The following is an 18,472-nucleotide window of genomic DNA, read 5'->3' as shown; positions in this document are numbered from 1 at the left end:
TTCTGGGAGCCGTGGCTAGACCAAATGGAAGGGCCACAAACTGGAAATGTTTGTCCAGAAGGGCAAATCTCAGGAATCTGTGATGGTCCCTGTGAATAGGAACATGAAGATATGCATCCTTTAGGGCTATGGTTGTCATGAACTGACCATCTTGTACTAAAGGAAGAATGTAGTGTATAGTCTCCATCTTGTAGGATGGAACTTTGATAGACTTGTTTAGACACATTTTAAGTCTAGAATGGGATGGAAAGTTCCCTCTTTTTTGGGAACCACAAATAAGTTGGAGTAGAACCCGAGACCCTGTTCCTGCACTGGAACTATCACTTCCAGGGAGGAAAGATGTTGTATACATTTCAAGAATGCCGCTCTCTTTATCTGGTCTGCAGATAATCTTAAGAGCTGGAATCTGCCTCTGGGAGGAAAAAAGTCTTGAATTGCAATTTGTAACCCTGGGATACTATATCCACAGTCCAGGGATCTGGCACATCTCGTATCTAGGCTTGAGAGAACTGAGAAAGTCTGCCCCCCACCTGATCCGATCCCAGATCGGGGGCAAACCATTCATGCTAATTTGGAATCAGCTGTGGGTTTCTTTGATTGTTTCCCCTTGTTCCAAGACTGATTGGGTTTCCAAGAAGACTTGGATTGTTCCTGCTTGGAAGAAGAAGGGGAAGGCTTTCCTCTGAAGTTACGAAAGGAACGAAAATTAATCTGACGTCCTTTAGGCCTATTCTTCTTATCTTGAGGTAGAAAAGACCCCTTTCCACCCGTAATATCAGAGATAATTTCTGCCAAACCAGGTCCAAACAAAGTTTTGCCCTTGTAAGGAATCGCCAGAAGCTTGACTTTAGAGGAAACGTCCGCAGACCAGGATTTCAACCATAACACCCTGAGGGCTAGGACAGCGAAACTAGAAGTTTTAGTTCCTAGTCTAACAACCTGTAAAATGGCATCTGCAATAAAGGAATTGACCAACTTAAGAGCTTTAATCCTATCCTGAATTTCATCCAAGGAAGTCTCTACTTGAAGAGAATTAGACAAGGCGTCAAACCAATAAGATGCCACACTAGTCACTGTGGCAATACACACCGCAGGTTGCCATTGGAGACCTTGATGAACATAAATGTTTTTCAAATAAACCTCCAGCTTGTTGTCCATCAGATCCTTAAAAGAGCAGCTATCCTCAATAGGAATAGTGGTTTTCTTAGCCATAGTGGAAATAGCCCCTTCAACTTTGGGTACAGTATACCAAGGGTCTTTAATGGAGTCCTCGACAGGAAACATTTTCTTAAAAATGGGAGACGGGGAAAAAGACACCCCTGGTTTCTCCCATTCCTGTAAGATAATCTCCCTAGCACGGTCCGGCACAGGAAAAACCTCCGAAGTGGAAGGTTCATCAAAGAAACTATTAAGTTTACTAGATTTCTTAGGAGTGACAACGACAGGGGTATCAGAGTCATCTAAAGTAGCTAAAACCTCCATAAACAATACACAAAGGTGTTCAAGCTTAAATCTGAAGGATACCATCTCAGTCTCAGAAAAATAAATTATACTGTACGAATCTGAGATTTCACCCTCAGAAAGTCCCGATGTATCTTCCTCATCAGAATGAGAAAGGGCAACTTGGGAAGCAGAACTGAGGACAGGCACCTTACTTTCTGAATTTCTAAATTTCCTCTTGCGTTTTTCCTGTAATCTGTGAATGGCAGCTAATGCCGCAGATACCACTGAATATACCTGGGCAGCAATTTCTGCTTTTAAATAAACTCCACTAGGAGTTATAGAGGAACTGCAGGGCACTGCATGTGACGCCATTGAGGCTTGGGACGTAGCAGGAGAAAGCTGAAGTATTATTTTAACAGCATCATCCTGACAGAGATTAAGCTAAAAAATGTTACCTTTATTTTGCAAGGTTTTCTTGACATGTGAAAAACAAACTTGCATAGGAGCTGCAATTTGTGCATCTAAACATAATAAGCATGAATTAATGAGAGCAGGCTCTTGCTCCATATCAGACATGTTGTGAAACAGTAAATAAACTTGTACAGATAAGTTTCAAAGATTTAAATATTCAATTAAAATAAGCTAAGTAAAAATTACACTTTAAATTTTATCCCAAATTAGGATTGATCCCCAGCTAAAATTATGTGAGAAAACTAAGAAAAAACATTTAATAAACATCAAATAAACTTCTAAAATACCCCTCAGGCAACCCCACACCTCAATTACTGAGGTGCCTTACCGCTACCAATTAAGACCGGATCACCCATAAATGGAGAAAAACAACTTTTTCCTCAGAAACGTTATGAAGTAAAGCCGGTCATGTGACCGCAACTGCCAAGCTCAAATTACTGCTACGACACAGAGAGGCACCACTTCCTGGTACACTGAGTACAAGAAATATTAGTTTATTCAAACCTGACAGTTTAAAATGTTGCATTGTTTTATTTTAAAGCAAAAGGGGAAATTAATAAACTGCAGAAATAGACAATTCAGCCTTACTGTCAGTTTAATCTTGTATTGTTTTATCAAGTAAATATGTGTCAGAAAATAAAGCCTAATAAAAACATTTTACATTTTCTTTTTAAAAGAGTTTAAATGTTAGTCTCACACATGCTACAGTGCCTGCTTCATGCCCCAGTGTAACCCATACAACAGGATTATCAATGCCCCAATAAAAAAGCAGTGTCTTTTAATTTGTTAAATGCATGGTCTCCCCAACTGGAAGAAAAAGCACTTACCTGCTCCGTCGTCCGGCATGTAGATAGTTACAAGGTATGAGAAGACACAGTTCTTTACAGAGACCTTTGAAAAAGAAAGAACAGAGTAGCCAACTCTGGCTTTCTAAACTAGGGCAGCAATTGTTAAAACGCAGTAAGTACCTCTTTACAAGTTCCTAACTGCTTTAAAGTCACCACTACCCGACTGCAAGGAATGACATGGAATACGGCTATACCCCAAAACTTGCTTGTAGATTAAATCAAAATTTTTCTTCCGACACATAAACTTCACCTCCTCCATGCACCGAAGGCAAAGAGAATGACTGGGGGTTGTGTCTAAGGGAGTAATACTTAGCAGTTTAACTGTGGTGCTCTTTGCCTCCTGCTGGCCAGAAGAGATATTCCCAACAGTAATTACTCAAGGCATGGACTCACCATATCTTAGGAAATAAATAAACATGCATCGCAATTGTATAAAACGTTTTATGCAGAAAACAAAATTTATGCTTACCTGATAAATTTCTTTCTCTTGTGGTGTATCCAGTCCACGGGTTCATCCATTACTTGTGGGATATTCTCCTTCCCAACAGGAAGTTGCAAGAGGACACCCACAGCAGAGCTGTCTATATAGCTCCTCCCCTAACTGCCACCCCCAGTCATTCGACCGAAGACAAGCAAGAAAAAAGGAGAAACTATAGGGTGCAGTGGTGACTGTAGTTTAAAAATAAAAAACACCTGCCTTAAAGTGACAGGGCGGGCAGTGGACTGGATACACCACAAGAGAAAGAAATTTATCAGGTAAGCATAAATTTTGTTTTCTCTTGTAAGGTGTATCCAGTCCACGGGTTCATCCATTACTTGTGGGATACCAATACCAAAGCTTTAGGACACGGATGAAGGGAGGGACAAGGCAGGAACTTAAACGGAAGGCACCACTGCCTGTAAGACCATTCTCCCAAAAATAGCCTCCGAAGAAGCAAAAGTATCAAATTTGGAAAAAGTATGAAGCGAAGGCCAAGTTGCCACCTTACAAATCTGTTCAACAGAGGCCTCATTTTTAAAAGCCCATGTGGAAGCTACCGCTCTAGTAGAATGAGCTGTAATTCTTTCAGGAGGCTGCTGGCCAGCAGTCTCATAAGCCAAACGGATTATGCTTCTTAGTCAAAAAGAAAGAAGTTGCCGAAGCCTTTTGACCTCTCCTCTTTCCAGAGTAGACAACAAACAATGCAGATGTTTGATGAAACTCCTTAGTAGCTTGCAAATAAAACTTTAAAGCACAAACCACGTCAAGATTGTGTAACAGACGTTCCTTCCTTGAAGAAGGATTAGGACACAATGACGGAACAACAATTTCCTGATTGATATTCCTATTAGATACTACCTTAGGAAGAAACCCAGGTTTGGTACGCAAAACTACCTTATCTGCATGGAAGATCAGATAAGGGGAATCACACTGCAAGGCAGATAACTCTGAAACTCTTTGAGCCGAAGAGATAGCTACTAAAAACAGAACTTTCCAAGATAACAGCTTGATATCTATGGAATGCAAGGGTTCAAACGGAACCCCTTGAAGAACCTTAAGAACTAAATTTAAACTCCATGGCGAAGCAACAGGTTTAAACACAGGCCTGATTCTAACCAAAGCCTGACCAAACGCCTAAACGTCTGGAACATCAGCCAGGCGCTTGTGTAAAAGAATAGACAGAGCAGAAATCTGTCCCTTTAAGGAACTAGCCGATAATCCCTTTTCCAATCCATCTTGGAGAAAAGATAGTATCCTAGGAATCCTGACCTTACTCCATGAGTAACCCTTGGATTCACACCAATGAAGATATTTACACCATATCTTATGATAGATTTTCCTGGTGACAGGCTTTCGAGCCTGAATCAAGGTATCAATGACTGACTCGGAGAAACCACGCTTTGATAAAATCAAGCGTTCAATTTCCAAGCAGTCAGACGCAGAGAAACTAGATTTGGATGTTTGAATGGACCTTGGAGTAGAAGGTCCTGCATCCGCGGCAGAGTCCATGGTGGGAAGGATGACATGTCCACCAGATCTGCATACCAAGTCCTGCGTGGCCACGCAGGTGCTATCAAAATCACAGAAGCTCTCTCCTGCTTGATCTTGGCAATCAGACGAGGGAGGAGAGGAAATGGTGGAAACACATAAGCCAGGCTGAAGGACCAGGGCACTGCTAGAGCATCTATCAGCGTTGCCTGGGGATCCCTTGACCTGGACCCGTAACGAGGAAGCTTGGCGTTCTGACGAGACGCCATCAGATCCAGTTCTGGTTTGCCCCATAGATGAATCAGCTGGGCAAATACCTCCGGATGGAGCTCCCACTCCCCCGGATGAAAAGTCTGCCGACTTAGAAAATCCGCCTCCCAGTTCTCTACTCCTGGGATACGGATAGCTGAGAGATGGCAAGAGTGAAACTCTGCCCATAGAACTTTCTTGGAAACCTCCATCATGGCCAGGGGACTCCTTGTTCCCCCTGATGGTTGATATAGGCTACAGTCGTGATATGTCCGACTGAAATCTGATGAACTTGGCCGCAGCTAGTTGAGGCCAAGCCTGAAGAGAATTGAATATCGCTCTTAGTTCCAGAATGTTTATCGGAAGGAGGGCTTCCTCCTGAGTCCACGAACCCTGAGCCTTCAGGGAGTTCCAGACTGCGCCCCAGCCCAGAAGGCTGGCATCTGTCGTCACTATAGTCCACTCTGGCCTGCGGAAACTCATTCCCCTGGACAGATGGACTTGAGATAACCACCAGAGAAGAGAATCCCTGATCTCTTGATCCAGATCTAACAGAGGAGACAAATCTGTGTAGTCCCCATTCCACTGGTTGAGCATGCAAAGTTGCAGTGGTCTGAGATGTAGGTGGGCAAACTGAACTATGTCCATTGCCGCTACCATTAGGCCGATCATTTCCATACACTGAGCCACTGACGGCCGAGAAGTGGAATGAAGAGCACGGCAAGAGGTTAGAAGCTTTGATATCCTGACTTCTGTCCGAAAAATTTTCATTTCTACTGAATCTATTAGAGTTCCTTTAAGTCCACTGTAGTCATATATTGACCCTCCTGGATCATAGGGAGGATGGTTCGGATTGTCTCCATCTTGAAGGATGGGACCCTGAGAAATTTGTTTAGGATCTTGAGATCCAAGATAGGTCTGAAAGTTCCCTCTTTTTTGGGAACTATAAACAGGTTTGAATAGAAACCCAGCCCCTGTTCTTCTCTTGGAACTGGGTGGATCACTCCCATAACCAGTAGGTCTTGAACGCAACGTAAGAATGCCTCTTTTTTTTATCTGGTTTACAGATAGTTGTGAGAGATGAAATCTCCCATTTGGAGATGACCCTTTGAATTCCAGAAGATATCCCTGGGAAACAATCTCTAGCGCCCAGGGATCCTGGACGTCTCTTACCCAAGCCTGGGCGAAGAGAGAAAGTCTGCCCCCCACTAGATACGGTCCCGGATCGGGGGCTACTCCTTCATGCTGTCTTAGAGGCAGCCGCAGGTTTCTTGGCCTGCTTCCACTTGTTCCAAGCCTGGTTAGGTCTCCAGACTGGTTTGGACTGGGCAAAATTTCCCTCTTGTTTTGCATTAGAGGAAGTTGAAGCTGCGCCACTCTTGAAGTTTAGAAAAGAACGAAAATTATTCTGTTTGGTCCTTAACTTATTGGACCTATCCTGAGGAAGGGCGTGACCTTTTCCTCCAGTAATATCAGAAATGATCTCCTTCAGACCAGGCCCAAATAGGGTCTGTCCCTTGAAGGGGATGTTAAGAAGTTTAGACTTTGAAGTAACATCTGCTGACCAGGACTTAAGCCATAGCGCCCTACGCGCCAAAATGGCAAAACCTGAATTCTTAGCCGTTAGTTTGGTTAACTGAAAAACGGCATCAGAAATAAAGGAATTAGCTAACTTAAGAGCTTTAATCCTGTCTAGAATATCGTCTAACGGGGTCTCTTACCTGCAGAGCCTCCTCAAGAGACTCGAACCAGAAATCGTTGCAGCAGTAACTGGGGCAATGCATGCAAGAGGCTGGAGAATAAAACATTGATGTATAAAAAATTTCTTAAGGAGACCCTCCAATTTTTTATCCATAGGATCTAGGAAAGCACAACTGTCCTCGACAGGGATAGTTGTACGCTTAGCTAGGGTAGAGACTGCTCCCTCCACCTTAGGGATCGTCTGCCACGAGTCCCGCATGGCGGCTTCTATGGGAAACATCTTTTTGAAAGCAGGAGGGGGAGAGAACGGCACACCTGGTCTATCCCATTCCTTAGTAATAATTTCCGAAAACCTCTTTGGGACTGGAAAAACATCAGTGTAAACAGGCACTGCAATGTATTTGTCCATTTTACACAATTTCTCTGGAACCACAATGGGGTCACAGTCATCCAGAGTCGCTAAAACCTCCATAAGCAATAAGCGGAGGTGTTCAAGCTTAAATTTAAACGCTGTCATTTCAGAATCAGACTGAAGTAACGCCTTCCCTGAGTCTGAAATGTCACCCACAGATAGAAGCTCACCTGCCTCGGCTTCTGAGTATTGTGAGGGTATATCGGACACAGGCATTAAAGCGTCAGAAAGCTCTGTATTAGTTCTAGCCCCAGAGCTGTCTCGCTTTCCTTGTAACCCTGGCAGTTTGGACAATACCTCTGTGAGGGTAGCATTCATAACTGCCGCCATGTCCTGTAAGGTAAAAGAATTAGACGCGCTAGATGTACTTGGCATCACTTGAGCGGGAGTTATAAGTTCTGACACATGGGGAGAGCTAGATGGCATAATCTCCCTTTTTTCAGTCAGAGAATCCCCTGGAGATAAATCTTTAAACACCATAATATGGTCTTTATAGTTTATAGAAATTTCAGTACATTTGGTACACATTCTAAGAGGGGGTTACACCATGGCTTCTAAACACATAGAACAAGGAGTTTCCTCTATGTCAGACATGTTTAACAGACTAGTAATGAGACAAGCAAGCTTGGAAAATACTTTAATAAAGGTAAAACAGCAATTAAACAAAAATGTTACTGTGCCTTTAAGAGAAAAAAACTAACACTTAAACTGCAAAACAGTGAAAAAATATAGTAAAGTCTTTGAAATTTTTACAGTGTGTGTAAGGGACTAAAGCAGCATTGCACCCACTTGCAAATGGATGATTAACCCCTTAGGCCCCAATCCGGATTTAAAAAAACGTTACAAGACAGTTGAGCACCTTGCCACAGCTCTGCTGAGGCTCCTACCTGCCCTCAAATACGATTTTGTGCAGAAATAAACCCCTTGTAATGGCCCTCAGTTGTCAGAGGACTCCTCTAGGGAAGCTGGATGTCTCAGTCTGAATTAAAACTGCGCATTTAGAGCGCTAAAATAGGCCCCTCCCACAATGTACTGGATGCCAGAGGGGCCTTAAGAAAGTACTCCTAGGAGTATCTGATTAGCCATGTGGAAACTAGGCCCCAAATAAAGAGTTATCTCCCTCAGAGAAAAAACGTCATATTACTTAGTGACAAAACGTTTACATGACTTCATAAATAGAAGTAATAACATGAGTATTACCCTGTTTTGTAAGCATGATTTGTAAGCATGATCTTGCAACTTCCTGTTGGGAAGGAGAATATCCCACAAGTAATAGATGAACCCGTGGACTGGATACGTCCCTTTCAACAAAGGGGAATATTCTGTAACTAAAGCTTTATAGATGGAAAACACGAAGAGAAGACAAATCCACTAGCTATGTGGCTTCTCACCTGAAAATTATGGACCACAGTAATGTGAGTGGGCGGCTTTTTCGCCTGACTGTAGTTGACGACAGAGTCCCTCTTGGGCCCCGGGATCCGGCAAGAAGACAGTATTTGGTAATACTGATTCATACAAAGTGGTTTTCCACCGAGGTATTCCACAGGCAGGGTCTCACTGTAAGCACCAGGATAAAATATTACATTACGAGCTATTGACGACAAAGGACAGAGAATGTCTATGACCGCTGACCCTCTGACCTAGCACTCACTTGTCAATCATGGTCTTGAAATCCAGAACGCCTTCAATAAGCTTAGCAGCAAACCTATAGACAGAAAATATGCACTAGTAAGTAATGGAGCAATAAGGATCTGATGTGCCATGCTATAAAGATGCTTAAAAATGTACATCCTAAATCCCATGGGCCACAATATGCTACTGCCTACCAGAGCCAGGGAAACTAGCGGCTACTGCCTACCAGAGCCAGGGAAACTAGCGGCTACTGCCTACCAGAGCCAGGGAAACTATCGGTTACGGCCTACCACAGCCAGGGAAACTAGCGGGTACTGCCTACCAGAGCCAGGGAAACTAGCGGGTACTGCCTACCAGAGCCAGGGAAACTAGCGGCTACTGCCTACCAGAGCCAGGGAAACTAGCGGCTACTGCCTACCAGAGCCAGGTAAACTAGCGGACACTGCCTACCAGAGCCAGGGAAACTAGTGGCTACTGCCTACAAGAGTCACAGAAACTAGCGGGTATGGCCTATGTTAAAAATGCAAAGCAGTAGTTCCTACCTCAACATACACTTGGTCAGCATGTTTTCACACAAAAAAAACACAACAATATTGAGCTTTAATGTACAAAGTATACATACATGAAAGGTTAGTAAATAGGAGTGCTATTAAATAATCCTTCAGTGGAATGTTTTCTTGGCATTGGACAAGTTTGACTAAAATGACTAGTGACTTGTAGGATGGGTTTCTACACTATACTGGGAAGAGCACAGAATGAACAAGTGACAGGAGAGCCTGTGCAGCCCTGCGTTTGCAGAGTGGCTCAAGAACAATGTGCTTTATTAATAATAATAATAATAACTGTAAACAGCACCTACATCAGGCATGGAATGCAGGTCAGCCACTATCAAACTCTTATATAAAGGTTATTCCAGCCACTTAATTCTTATAAAGTGAACTTTATTGATTGATTCCATAGGGTACAGAGAAAAGAAGAACAACGTTTCAAGCCCTCTGCAGGCCCTTAATCATGCCAATCAGGGCTTGAAATGTTGTCTGTACTTAGAACCACATGGAATGAATCAATAAAAGTTCTTTAAAGAGATGTGAGTATCTGGAAGTACCTGTATTTGTAAGGATGAGCTCAAGCACAGGATTTCATCATAAAACTGAAAATTTCCACAGATCTTCCTTCTTATTGGCTGTGTCAGACACACTCATCTATAAACAACTTTAAAAAATGCTGAATGGAAAATTTTGTAAGCTGTTAAATCTCCTTTTTTTAATAAACAAATACAATTTTTATAGGTTGTATACTTTAAAAAAATGCAGTTAATTGTCATTTGAAATACTGCTCTGACTGTTCTGCTTGTAGTGATAAAATATAACTACTACTACTACTATTTTTAAGTCAGTATATTTGTGGATGCTGTGTCCTGCTGTAAGGAAGGACCTGGAAGTCTCCTTGTGTCATTTTGGCAGCACAGTAAATATAACATATTAATGTTAGTAATAGGATGATATGCTCTCTGGCCGGGAGGCACAGCTGTTTATTTCCCAGGCTTGCTGTGATTGGACAGTATATTGAGAATAGCTAGAGGCGCACAGTGATTTATAGAAAAGTGAGAGAAAGGTCACTCTGAGCAAAGGTCAGTTCTGTGCTTCTGTTAGTTCCCACCCTGCTAGAGCTGTACGGGCAAAGGTTGCTGCAAATGACTTAAATCACTTTATTACCTGAGCTGGCCTTGCCGGTCCACAAAATCTTGCTTGGGTAAAACTACTCCAGGGCTTGAGTGAACCACAACTGGCATGCGATATTCCAGGTACGCCGTCTGCAGCCACCAGTCTGACAGCTAAGATTCATGGTAAAAGAAAAAAAAAACATCCAGATTGTATTTCTTTTATCAAATACATGTACACTCCTACGTTAACATAGAGGGCTGCAAAATATTGCAAAGCAGATGCAGCTCTCTGTTACATGATCACAACCAAATCATAGTGATAACGTGCAGATACAACTGTGACTACATATTACAAAGCAGATGCAGCTCTGTGTTACACGAACACAACCAAATCATAGTGATAACGTGCAGATACAAGTGTGACTACATATTAGCAGCTGCAGCTCTGTGTGTTACATGATCACAACCAAATCATAGTGATAACGTGCAGATACAAGTGTGACTACATATTAGCAGCTGCAGCTCTCTGTATTACATGATCACAACCAAATCATAGTGATAACGTGCAGATACAACTGTGACTACATATTACAAAGCAGATGCAGCTCTGTGTTACACGATCACAACCAAATCATAGTGATAACGTGCAGACACAAGTGTGACTACATATTAGCAGCTGCAGCTCTGTGTGTTACATGATCACAACCAAATCATAGTGATAACGTGCAGATACAACTGTGACTACATATTAGCAGCTGCAGCTCTGTGTGTTACATGATCACAACCAAATCATAGTGATAACGTGCAGATACAACTGTGACTACATATTACAAAGCAGCTGCAGCTTGGGGGCTAACAAGATCACAACCAAATCATAGCAATAACGTGCAGATGCTTGTGCTCAACTTGTAATATGAGTGCAATTTAACTGGCGCGCAAACAATTGCGAAAACCCTTGCGCAATCGTTTGCTCACCACTTGCAATCTAGCCCTTAGTGGGCACAACACCCAGATGATTTTACTGACCACCCAGCTACAATTTAAGCCAACATATAGTAAATATTTTCAATAGTTTATTGCACAACTTATTATAAATTATGCAATTCATGTGTGCTTTGAATAGAATTTTTTTTATAATATTGCAAAGTATTATACTGCCCCCAACCAGCTACTTTATAAAATGACACCCGGCTTGCACAGAAATAATTGCCAGAGTATGGTTGACCTAAAGGTATTCAGTCTGTAAATTCCAGCTGCACGTCAGTGTTTATAGGCACATTACGTCATTATGGGTAGTTTGGCTCCACACCTTATATTAGCAACAGAAGCCCTGAACAGTAAACACCTACTTATACGTCCTCTGCTACAAACAAGAAGAGCTGCTAGTGTTAATGGTTACTATAGGTGGATGGTCATCACGCAAAGTCTAAAGTGGTCCTTCTTTCTGGACATATCTATGTAACCGTTTAATGTACTATATTATAACCCTTCCCTGCCCTCATTCGTTACCCAGTTTTCAGTCTTCTTGGCTCTCCTCTCTAGACCTTTTTGCAGTCGGTCGCCCACCCCGGATGTCTGGAAATCCTCTATCAGGGTGTTTGTGTGGCTCCATTCCTCCTCACTGATTAGTGGCTTTAGTGCCAGCAGGTATCGCTCCAGGGTCTGATTGAGCTGAGGCACTGGGAGATGTGGGAGACCCTCTTGGTGTGATAGGTACCTCCCGGGAAGCCTCACCAATGCCACTGGCTTCACCAGGCGAGCCGGCTTGGCCTGCAAAAATCAAAACATTCTGAATATTCTGTAGAACTGAAGTAGTTGATAAAAAACACGTAACCTATGATAAAATAACTAGAACAATTCCAAAAAGGTAAAAATAGTCATCGTTAGCAAAGCTTAGAATTTTATCATTGTACTTAAAAACAATTTAAAACATTTTATAAAGATATTCTTATGCATCTGTCCTATCTAGAAGTCTTGAAGCTTTTATGCTGAAAATATGCATTAAAGGGAGACTAAACCCAAATGTTTTCTTTGATGATTCAGATAGAGCAGCAATTTTAAGTAACTTTCTAATTTACACCGATTATCAATTTCTTCGTTCTCTTGTTATCTTTATTTGAAAAGCAGGAATGAAAAGCTTACAAGCTGGTCCATTTTAGGTTCAGCACCTGGGTAGTGCTTGCTCATTAGTTGCTAAATGTAGCCACCAAGCGCTATCCAGGGTGCTAAACCTAAAATGGGCTGGCTCCTAAGCTTTACATTCCCGCTTTTCAAATAAAGAAAGCAAGAGAACAAAGAAAATGTGATAATCTGAGTAAATTAAAAAGTTGCTTAAAATTGCCGCTTTATCTGAATCCTTAAAGAAAAAAATTGGGTTTAGTATCCCTTTAAGTTCTGCCTTTAACCCCTTAAAGGGCCATGATATTCAAATGTTGAAACACTTGAAAGTGATGCAGCATGGCTGAAAAAAGCTGACTATAAAATATCACCAGAACATCTCTATGTAAAAAAGAAAGATATTTTACCTCAAAAAATCCACAGTAGCCACATCACATTGTAAAGGACTTCTAAGCAGCAAATCAGTTTGTCTGTCCCAGGACAGCTAAGGGAGTGAGCTTACGTGCACACTCATCTTATTTCCTTATTCAGTTTAAGGAAGTTTACTATGAAATCTCATGAGAGTTAAGTCAAATCTCATGAGATCACAGTAAGAGTTCATGACCTCAGCACTGCTGATGCTGATTGGCTGCTGTTCATTTCTTCATTATTATTTTTTTACCTGCAGATGAGCAACAGCTGAAGTATATTTATTTACACAGAACTTACTCTGCTGAGCTGAGGAGATTGTGAGATAAAATATCTTCCTTTTTTACATAGAGATGCTCAGGTGATATTTTCCTGTCAGCCTTTTACAGTTATACTGCATAAGTTTCAAGTGATTTAACATATGAGTATTATGTCCCTTTAACGACCAAAGATGTGCCAGGCACGTCCTCCAGAAAACGGCCCTTAACGACCACGGACGTACCTGGCACGTCCTTAGTCAAAATGAGTGCCGGAAGCAATTGCTTCCAGCCGCTCTCAGGGTATTGCAGCAACGCCTCTATATTGAGGCATCGTGCAATACCCTCCGGTCACTAACTGGTGCAGAGAGGTCCACTCTGTGGCCTTCTCTGCATCCGCCAACGATGGTGCCGATGGTTGGTGGCGTGGGAGGGCTAGACACACACATACCGTATATTAAAAAAAAAGTATAAATTGGGGGGCAGAGCCAACTACCAAAGTGAACAGACGTGCATCTCCGGAGCTCCTCATCTATAATTTTATATAGTGAAGTTATTTGTGTATAAGAGACCTCCTTTTGCATATTTTTTTGGATATTCATTGTACCTACATTCCCACCCATGCATAGAGAAAGCTGAACCTGAACTATGCAGAGGAACAGCTCCTAGAGTCGGTGTCAACTGCCTTAATATAGAGGCGCGAATCGCCATTTTGGATCAGAATGGAGTTTCTAGACAGATGGGAGGATAAGACGGAGCAATTACTTCAGACCTTCTACTGGGAGCTAAAACATGACCTGATCGCTATGAGAGACAAGCTAGCAGTGCTACCTTCTCACCGGCCACTAGTCCGGGACGCATTTGAGCCTACAGCACACTCTCCTTTACAAAGCCCCATGGTCGCTACATTAGATCCTACAGATGGACCCGCTTTTGGATCCGAACTAGAGGCGCTACCTGACAGTTCCCAGAGCGACATGTTAGACTTCAGCACGAAGAGGAAATCTACAGCAGGCTCATTCAATCTGACCGTTAATGGGCTAGAACTCGCTCACACAGAACAACCCGAGTGGCCCAGCCGCACCACACAGCCCCTGAGTCATCAGCTATTTGCCGGGAACTCCTATGTCCCCTACTATATGTACAAAGATAGCTGCTATGTATATCTCACCCACGGGTGGTTGTTCAGCGCTCGGAATAGGAACTGCTTCACTGGGGACTGCTCTAGTGCTGCGCTTTATCAGAGCACTCTCTGCGCTAGTAGCGCTCTCTCAAAAGATCCGGATCAGCTATCGAGGTGGCTGTGGGATACAGGACAGTCAGAATATACTAGATGTGGCGTACAGACTGGGGTTGGCTAGTCTGCCTGAATTCCCTGTTATCCAGGTCTCTCCCTCACAAATAAATCATTTATGTGCAGACCGGATACCATGATGGACATTACTGATCTCTAAAATACTTGTTTGAGGGGGTAATAAACTTTTTCTTTTTTTTTTTTTTTATGTATATGCTCTTCAGCGTCTGGCTGTTCTAATATGTGATTCCCAGATGTCTCTGCATGTGACGATCTTTTCCGCTATTTTAAAAGACACATCACACTCTAGTATGATAACATCTATAACCACCTAATTCCTAGCTCACTATATTGTATTGTTACTTTGTCTCCACTTATGGGGCTTCAATTTGGGATGCACATCCATATGATGCTACTAAGCAGCTTCTGCAAATTATTATATAGTAAACCCTCATAGTAGCTTCTGTTTAACTGATACATGTTTGAGCTTTAATGACTTCAAAGTTTGTTTTTCTTTTTCTTTTTAAATGCTTAGCTTCTTCTTATGTGTCCAATTGCTATATGGATATGTAAAAAGTTGTAGATGAGATATAGGGCACAAAATATACAGCTGGCATAATGGGTATTGATCCAAGTTTATAAGCCATACTAATATTTCGAATTGCATCTAATACTACTAAGTTTCATTTATTCCTTAGCAATACTGACAGAGTACACTGGTTGCATACTAAGATCTTATGTTCCAAATTTCTCAATTTCGGTCAAAGCTACCTTTGGGAATCTGATATTTTAAACTGAGACTTGTATATAACATCCTGTTTGTTTATATGTCTTAGCTCTGCATTGTGGTATTCTATTAGACTCACTAGCACCATTATCGTGTTCTAAGCATAAGTTTAGTCCTAGCCCTTAGTTGTGCAGAGCGTTTTTCCCCTGTGTACCTGGAGTATATATATATAAAACAAATTCTGAATGCCTTTAGTTCAACCTATATACTGTGCATACTTTACAATGATGTCCATATTATGTTCAAAACCTGCTTTAAACAACCTTCCACATAGGTGATTGTTGTGTCACGCAGGTATCAAGTTGGAAGCAAGAATATATGGACATATTCTTGGATGACTAGGCTGCTGCCGTATTAACATGTTTGCCCATTCACATCATATTAGCTAGCAGCCCTTTTATATCATTCTCACCTATGTTTAACTCTTTTAGTGGATAATCTCAGACAAGAGGTATGTTATGATAGAAGTTATAGACATCAAGCAATTTCCAAGGAGGTTTTATATATTTTGATATTATGTGTTTATAAAGATCTCTCGGGGGTGTACCAGTAGCAGATGCCCTAACTCTCTTTATTATATTCTTCAAGTCAAGTTATATGCCTATCCCAAGTTCATGCAGCTATCCCCTGCATATGCTCTACAAATATTATGAAGACTTTGGTTTGTTTGTTCGTCAATAGATAATTAGTTGTGGAACCTGTGATGTTCCCTGAAAGCATATTAAATATATCAGCTTTTACCCTCCAGAAGTTTGCTATTTCAAAGCAACAACTCTGCATTTTGCTTAATTAACCCCTATAGCCTAACGGGTATTAGCCCATATCTAATTCCATTACAGAAGGCATCCCTAAGCTGACAATCTATTATGTATTTAATATATCCAGGAGATGCACCTAGACAAGTAAACTTAATTAAGTACCCATGCTCCTATACCTGAGCAATGCACCCTCTTTTTATTTCTCCCATCATAGTAAGTTCTTCGGTAACCCTTGAAGGCTCCGCCCCCCCCCCCCACTCCTTCCCAACTTGAAGCGGCTCTTGCCCGCTGGATTCCCTTCATATAAAGACCCATATGAGGCCACTTCATTAGTCATTCATGATAACCACCCCTAAATATAAAATAGAGGTTTCAGGTATCTATTTCTCTTTACTTAACAACCAGCTTATCTGTTTTGCACTTATATTTGTGTTGTACACTATGAAAATGATGTCATTACTTGCAACATAGATATTAGATTGTATGTTTTCTCTAGTAATGCACAAAACCGCAATTAAAAAAAAAAAAAAAAAAAAAAAAAAAAAAAAAAAAAAAAAAAAAAGTATAAATTGCAGCAAACTGGGTACTAAAGCTAAAATGAACCCTACAAGCTACCTAATTAACCCCTTCACTGCTGGGCATAATACATGTGTGGTGCGCAGCTGCAATAAGCGGCCTTCTAATTACCAAAAAGCAATGCCAAAGTCATATATGTCTGCTATTTCTGAACAAAGAGGATCCCAGAGAAGCATTTACAACCATTTGTGGTATGATTGCACAAACTGCTTGAAAATAATTTCAGTGAGAAACCTAAAATTTTCTTTTTTTATTTGATCGCATTTGGCTGTGAAATGGTGGCATGAAATATACCAAAATGGGCCTAGATCAATACTTTGGGTTGTCTACTAAAAAAAAAAAATATATAGTTTTGATAGGTAAATATACAGGGAGTGCAGAATTATTAGGCAAGTTGTATTTTTGAGGATTCATTTTATTATTGAACAACCATGTTCTCAATGAACCCAAAAAACTCATTAATATCAAAGCTGAATATTTTTGGAAGTAGTTTTTAGTTTTAGCTATTTTAGGGGGATATCTGTGTGTGCAGGTGACTATTACTGTGCATAATTATTAGGCAACTTAACAAAAAACAAATATATACCCATTTAAATGATTTATTTTTACAAGTGAAACCAATATAACATCTCAACATTCACAAATATACATTTCTGACATTCAAAAACAAAACAAAAACAAATCAGTGACCAATATAGCCACCTTTCTTTGCAAGGATACTCAAAAGCCTGCCATCCATGGATTCTGTCAGTGTTTTGATATGTTCACCATCAACATTGCGTGCAGCAGCAACCACAGCCTCCCAGACACTGTTCAGAGAGGTGTACTGTTTTCCCTCCTTGTAAATCTCACATTTGATGATGGACCACAGGTTCTCAATGGGGTTCAGATCAGGTGAACAAGGAGGCCATGTCATTAGATTTTCTTCTTTTATACCCTTTCTTGCCAGCCACGCTGTGGAGTACTTGGACGTGTGTGATGGAGCATTGTCCTGCATGAAAATCATGTTTTTCTTGAAGGATGCAGACTTCTTCCTGTACCACTGCTTGAAGAAGGTGTCTTCCAGAAACTGGCAGTAGGACTGGGAGTTGAGCTTGACTCCATCCTCAACCCGAAAAGGCCCCATAAGCTCATCTTTGATGATACCAGCCCAAACCAGTACTCCACCTCCACCTTGCTGGCGTCTGAGTCGAACTGGAGCTCTCTGCCCTTTACCAATCCAGCCACGGGCCCATCCATCTGGCCCATCAAGACTCACTCTCATTTCATCAGTCCATAAAACCTTAGAAAAATCAGTCTTGAGATATTTCTTGACGTTTCAGCTTGTGTGTCTTGTTCAGTGGTGGTCGTCTTTCAGCCTTTCTTACCTTGGCCATGTCTCTGAGTATTGCGCACCTTGTGCTTTTGGGCACTCCAGTGATGTTGCAGCTCTGAAATATGGCCAAACTGGTGGCAAGTGGCATCTTGGCAGCTGCACGCTTGACTTTTCTCAGTTCATGGGCAGTTATTTTGCGCCTTGGTTTTTCCACACGCTTCTTGCGACCCTGTTGACTATTTTGAATGAAACGCTTGATTGTTCGATGATCACACTTCAGAAGCTTTGCAATTTTAAGAGTGCTGCATCCCTCTGCAAGATATCTCACTATTTTTGACTTTTCTGAGCCTGTCAAGTCCTTCTTTTGACCCATTTTGCCAAAGGAAAGGAAGTTGCCTAATAATTATGCACACCTGATATAGGGTGTTGATGTCATTAGACCACACCCCTTCTCATTACAGAGATGCACATCACCTAATATGCTTAATTGGTAGTAGGCTTTCGAGCCTATACAGCTTGGAGTAAGACAACATGCATAAAGAGGATGATGTGGTCAAAATACTCATTTGCC

General features: G+C 41.5%; 1 protein-coding gene across 3 annotated transcripts in view; it reads right to left on the bottom strand.

The window, feature by feature from the left end:
- Positions 1-18,472, bottom strand: part of CRAT (carnitine O-acetyltransferase) — a 67,534-nt gene that overhangs the window by 39,024 nt on the left and 10,038 nt on the right. For all 3 annotated transcript variants that reach the window (XM_053696117.1, XM_053696118.1, XM_053696119.1), the window contains 4 exons: positions 11,898-12,158; positions 10,441-10,559; positions 8,745-8,798; positions 8,485-8,650 (listed from right to left, as the gene is read on the bottom strand). In XM_053696117.1, coding sequence (XP_053552092.1) covers positions 8,485-8,650; positions 8,745-8,798; positions 10,441-10,559; positions 11,898-12,158 — 600 coding nt within the window. The remainder of the gene's footprint in view (positions 1-8,484; positions 8,651-8,744; positions 8,799-10,440; positions 10,560-11,897; positions 12,159-18,472) is intronic.

The sequence above is a fragment of the Bombina bombina genome, chromosome 12 (genome assembly GCF_027579735.1).
Source record: "Bombina bombina isolate aBomBom1 chromosome 12, aBomBom1.pri, whole genome shotgun sequence".
Lineage (NCBI taxonomy): Eukaryota > Metazoa > Chordata > Amphibia > Anura > Bombinatoridae > Bombina > Bombina bombina.
This window is presented reverse-complemented; position numbering and strand designations above follow the sequence as displayed.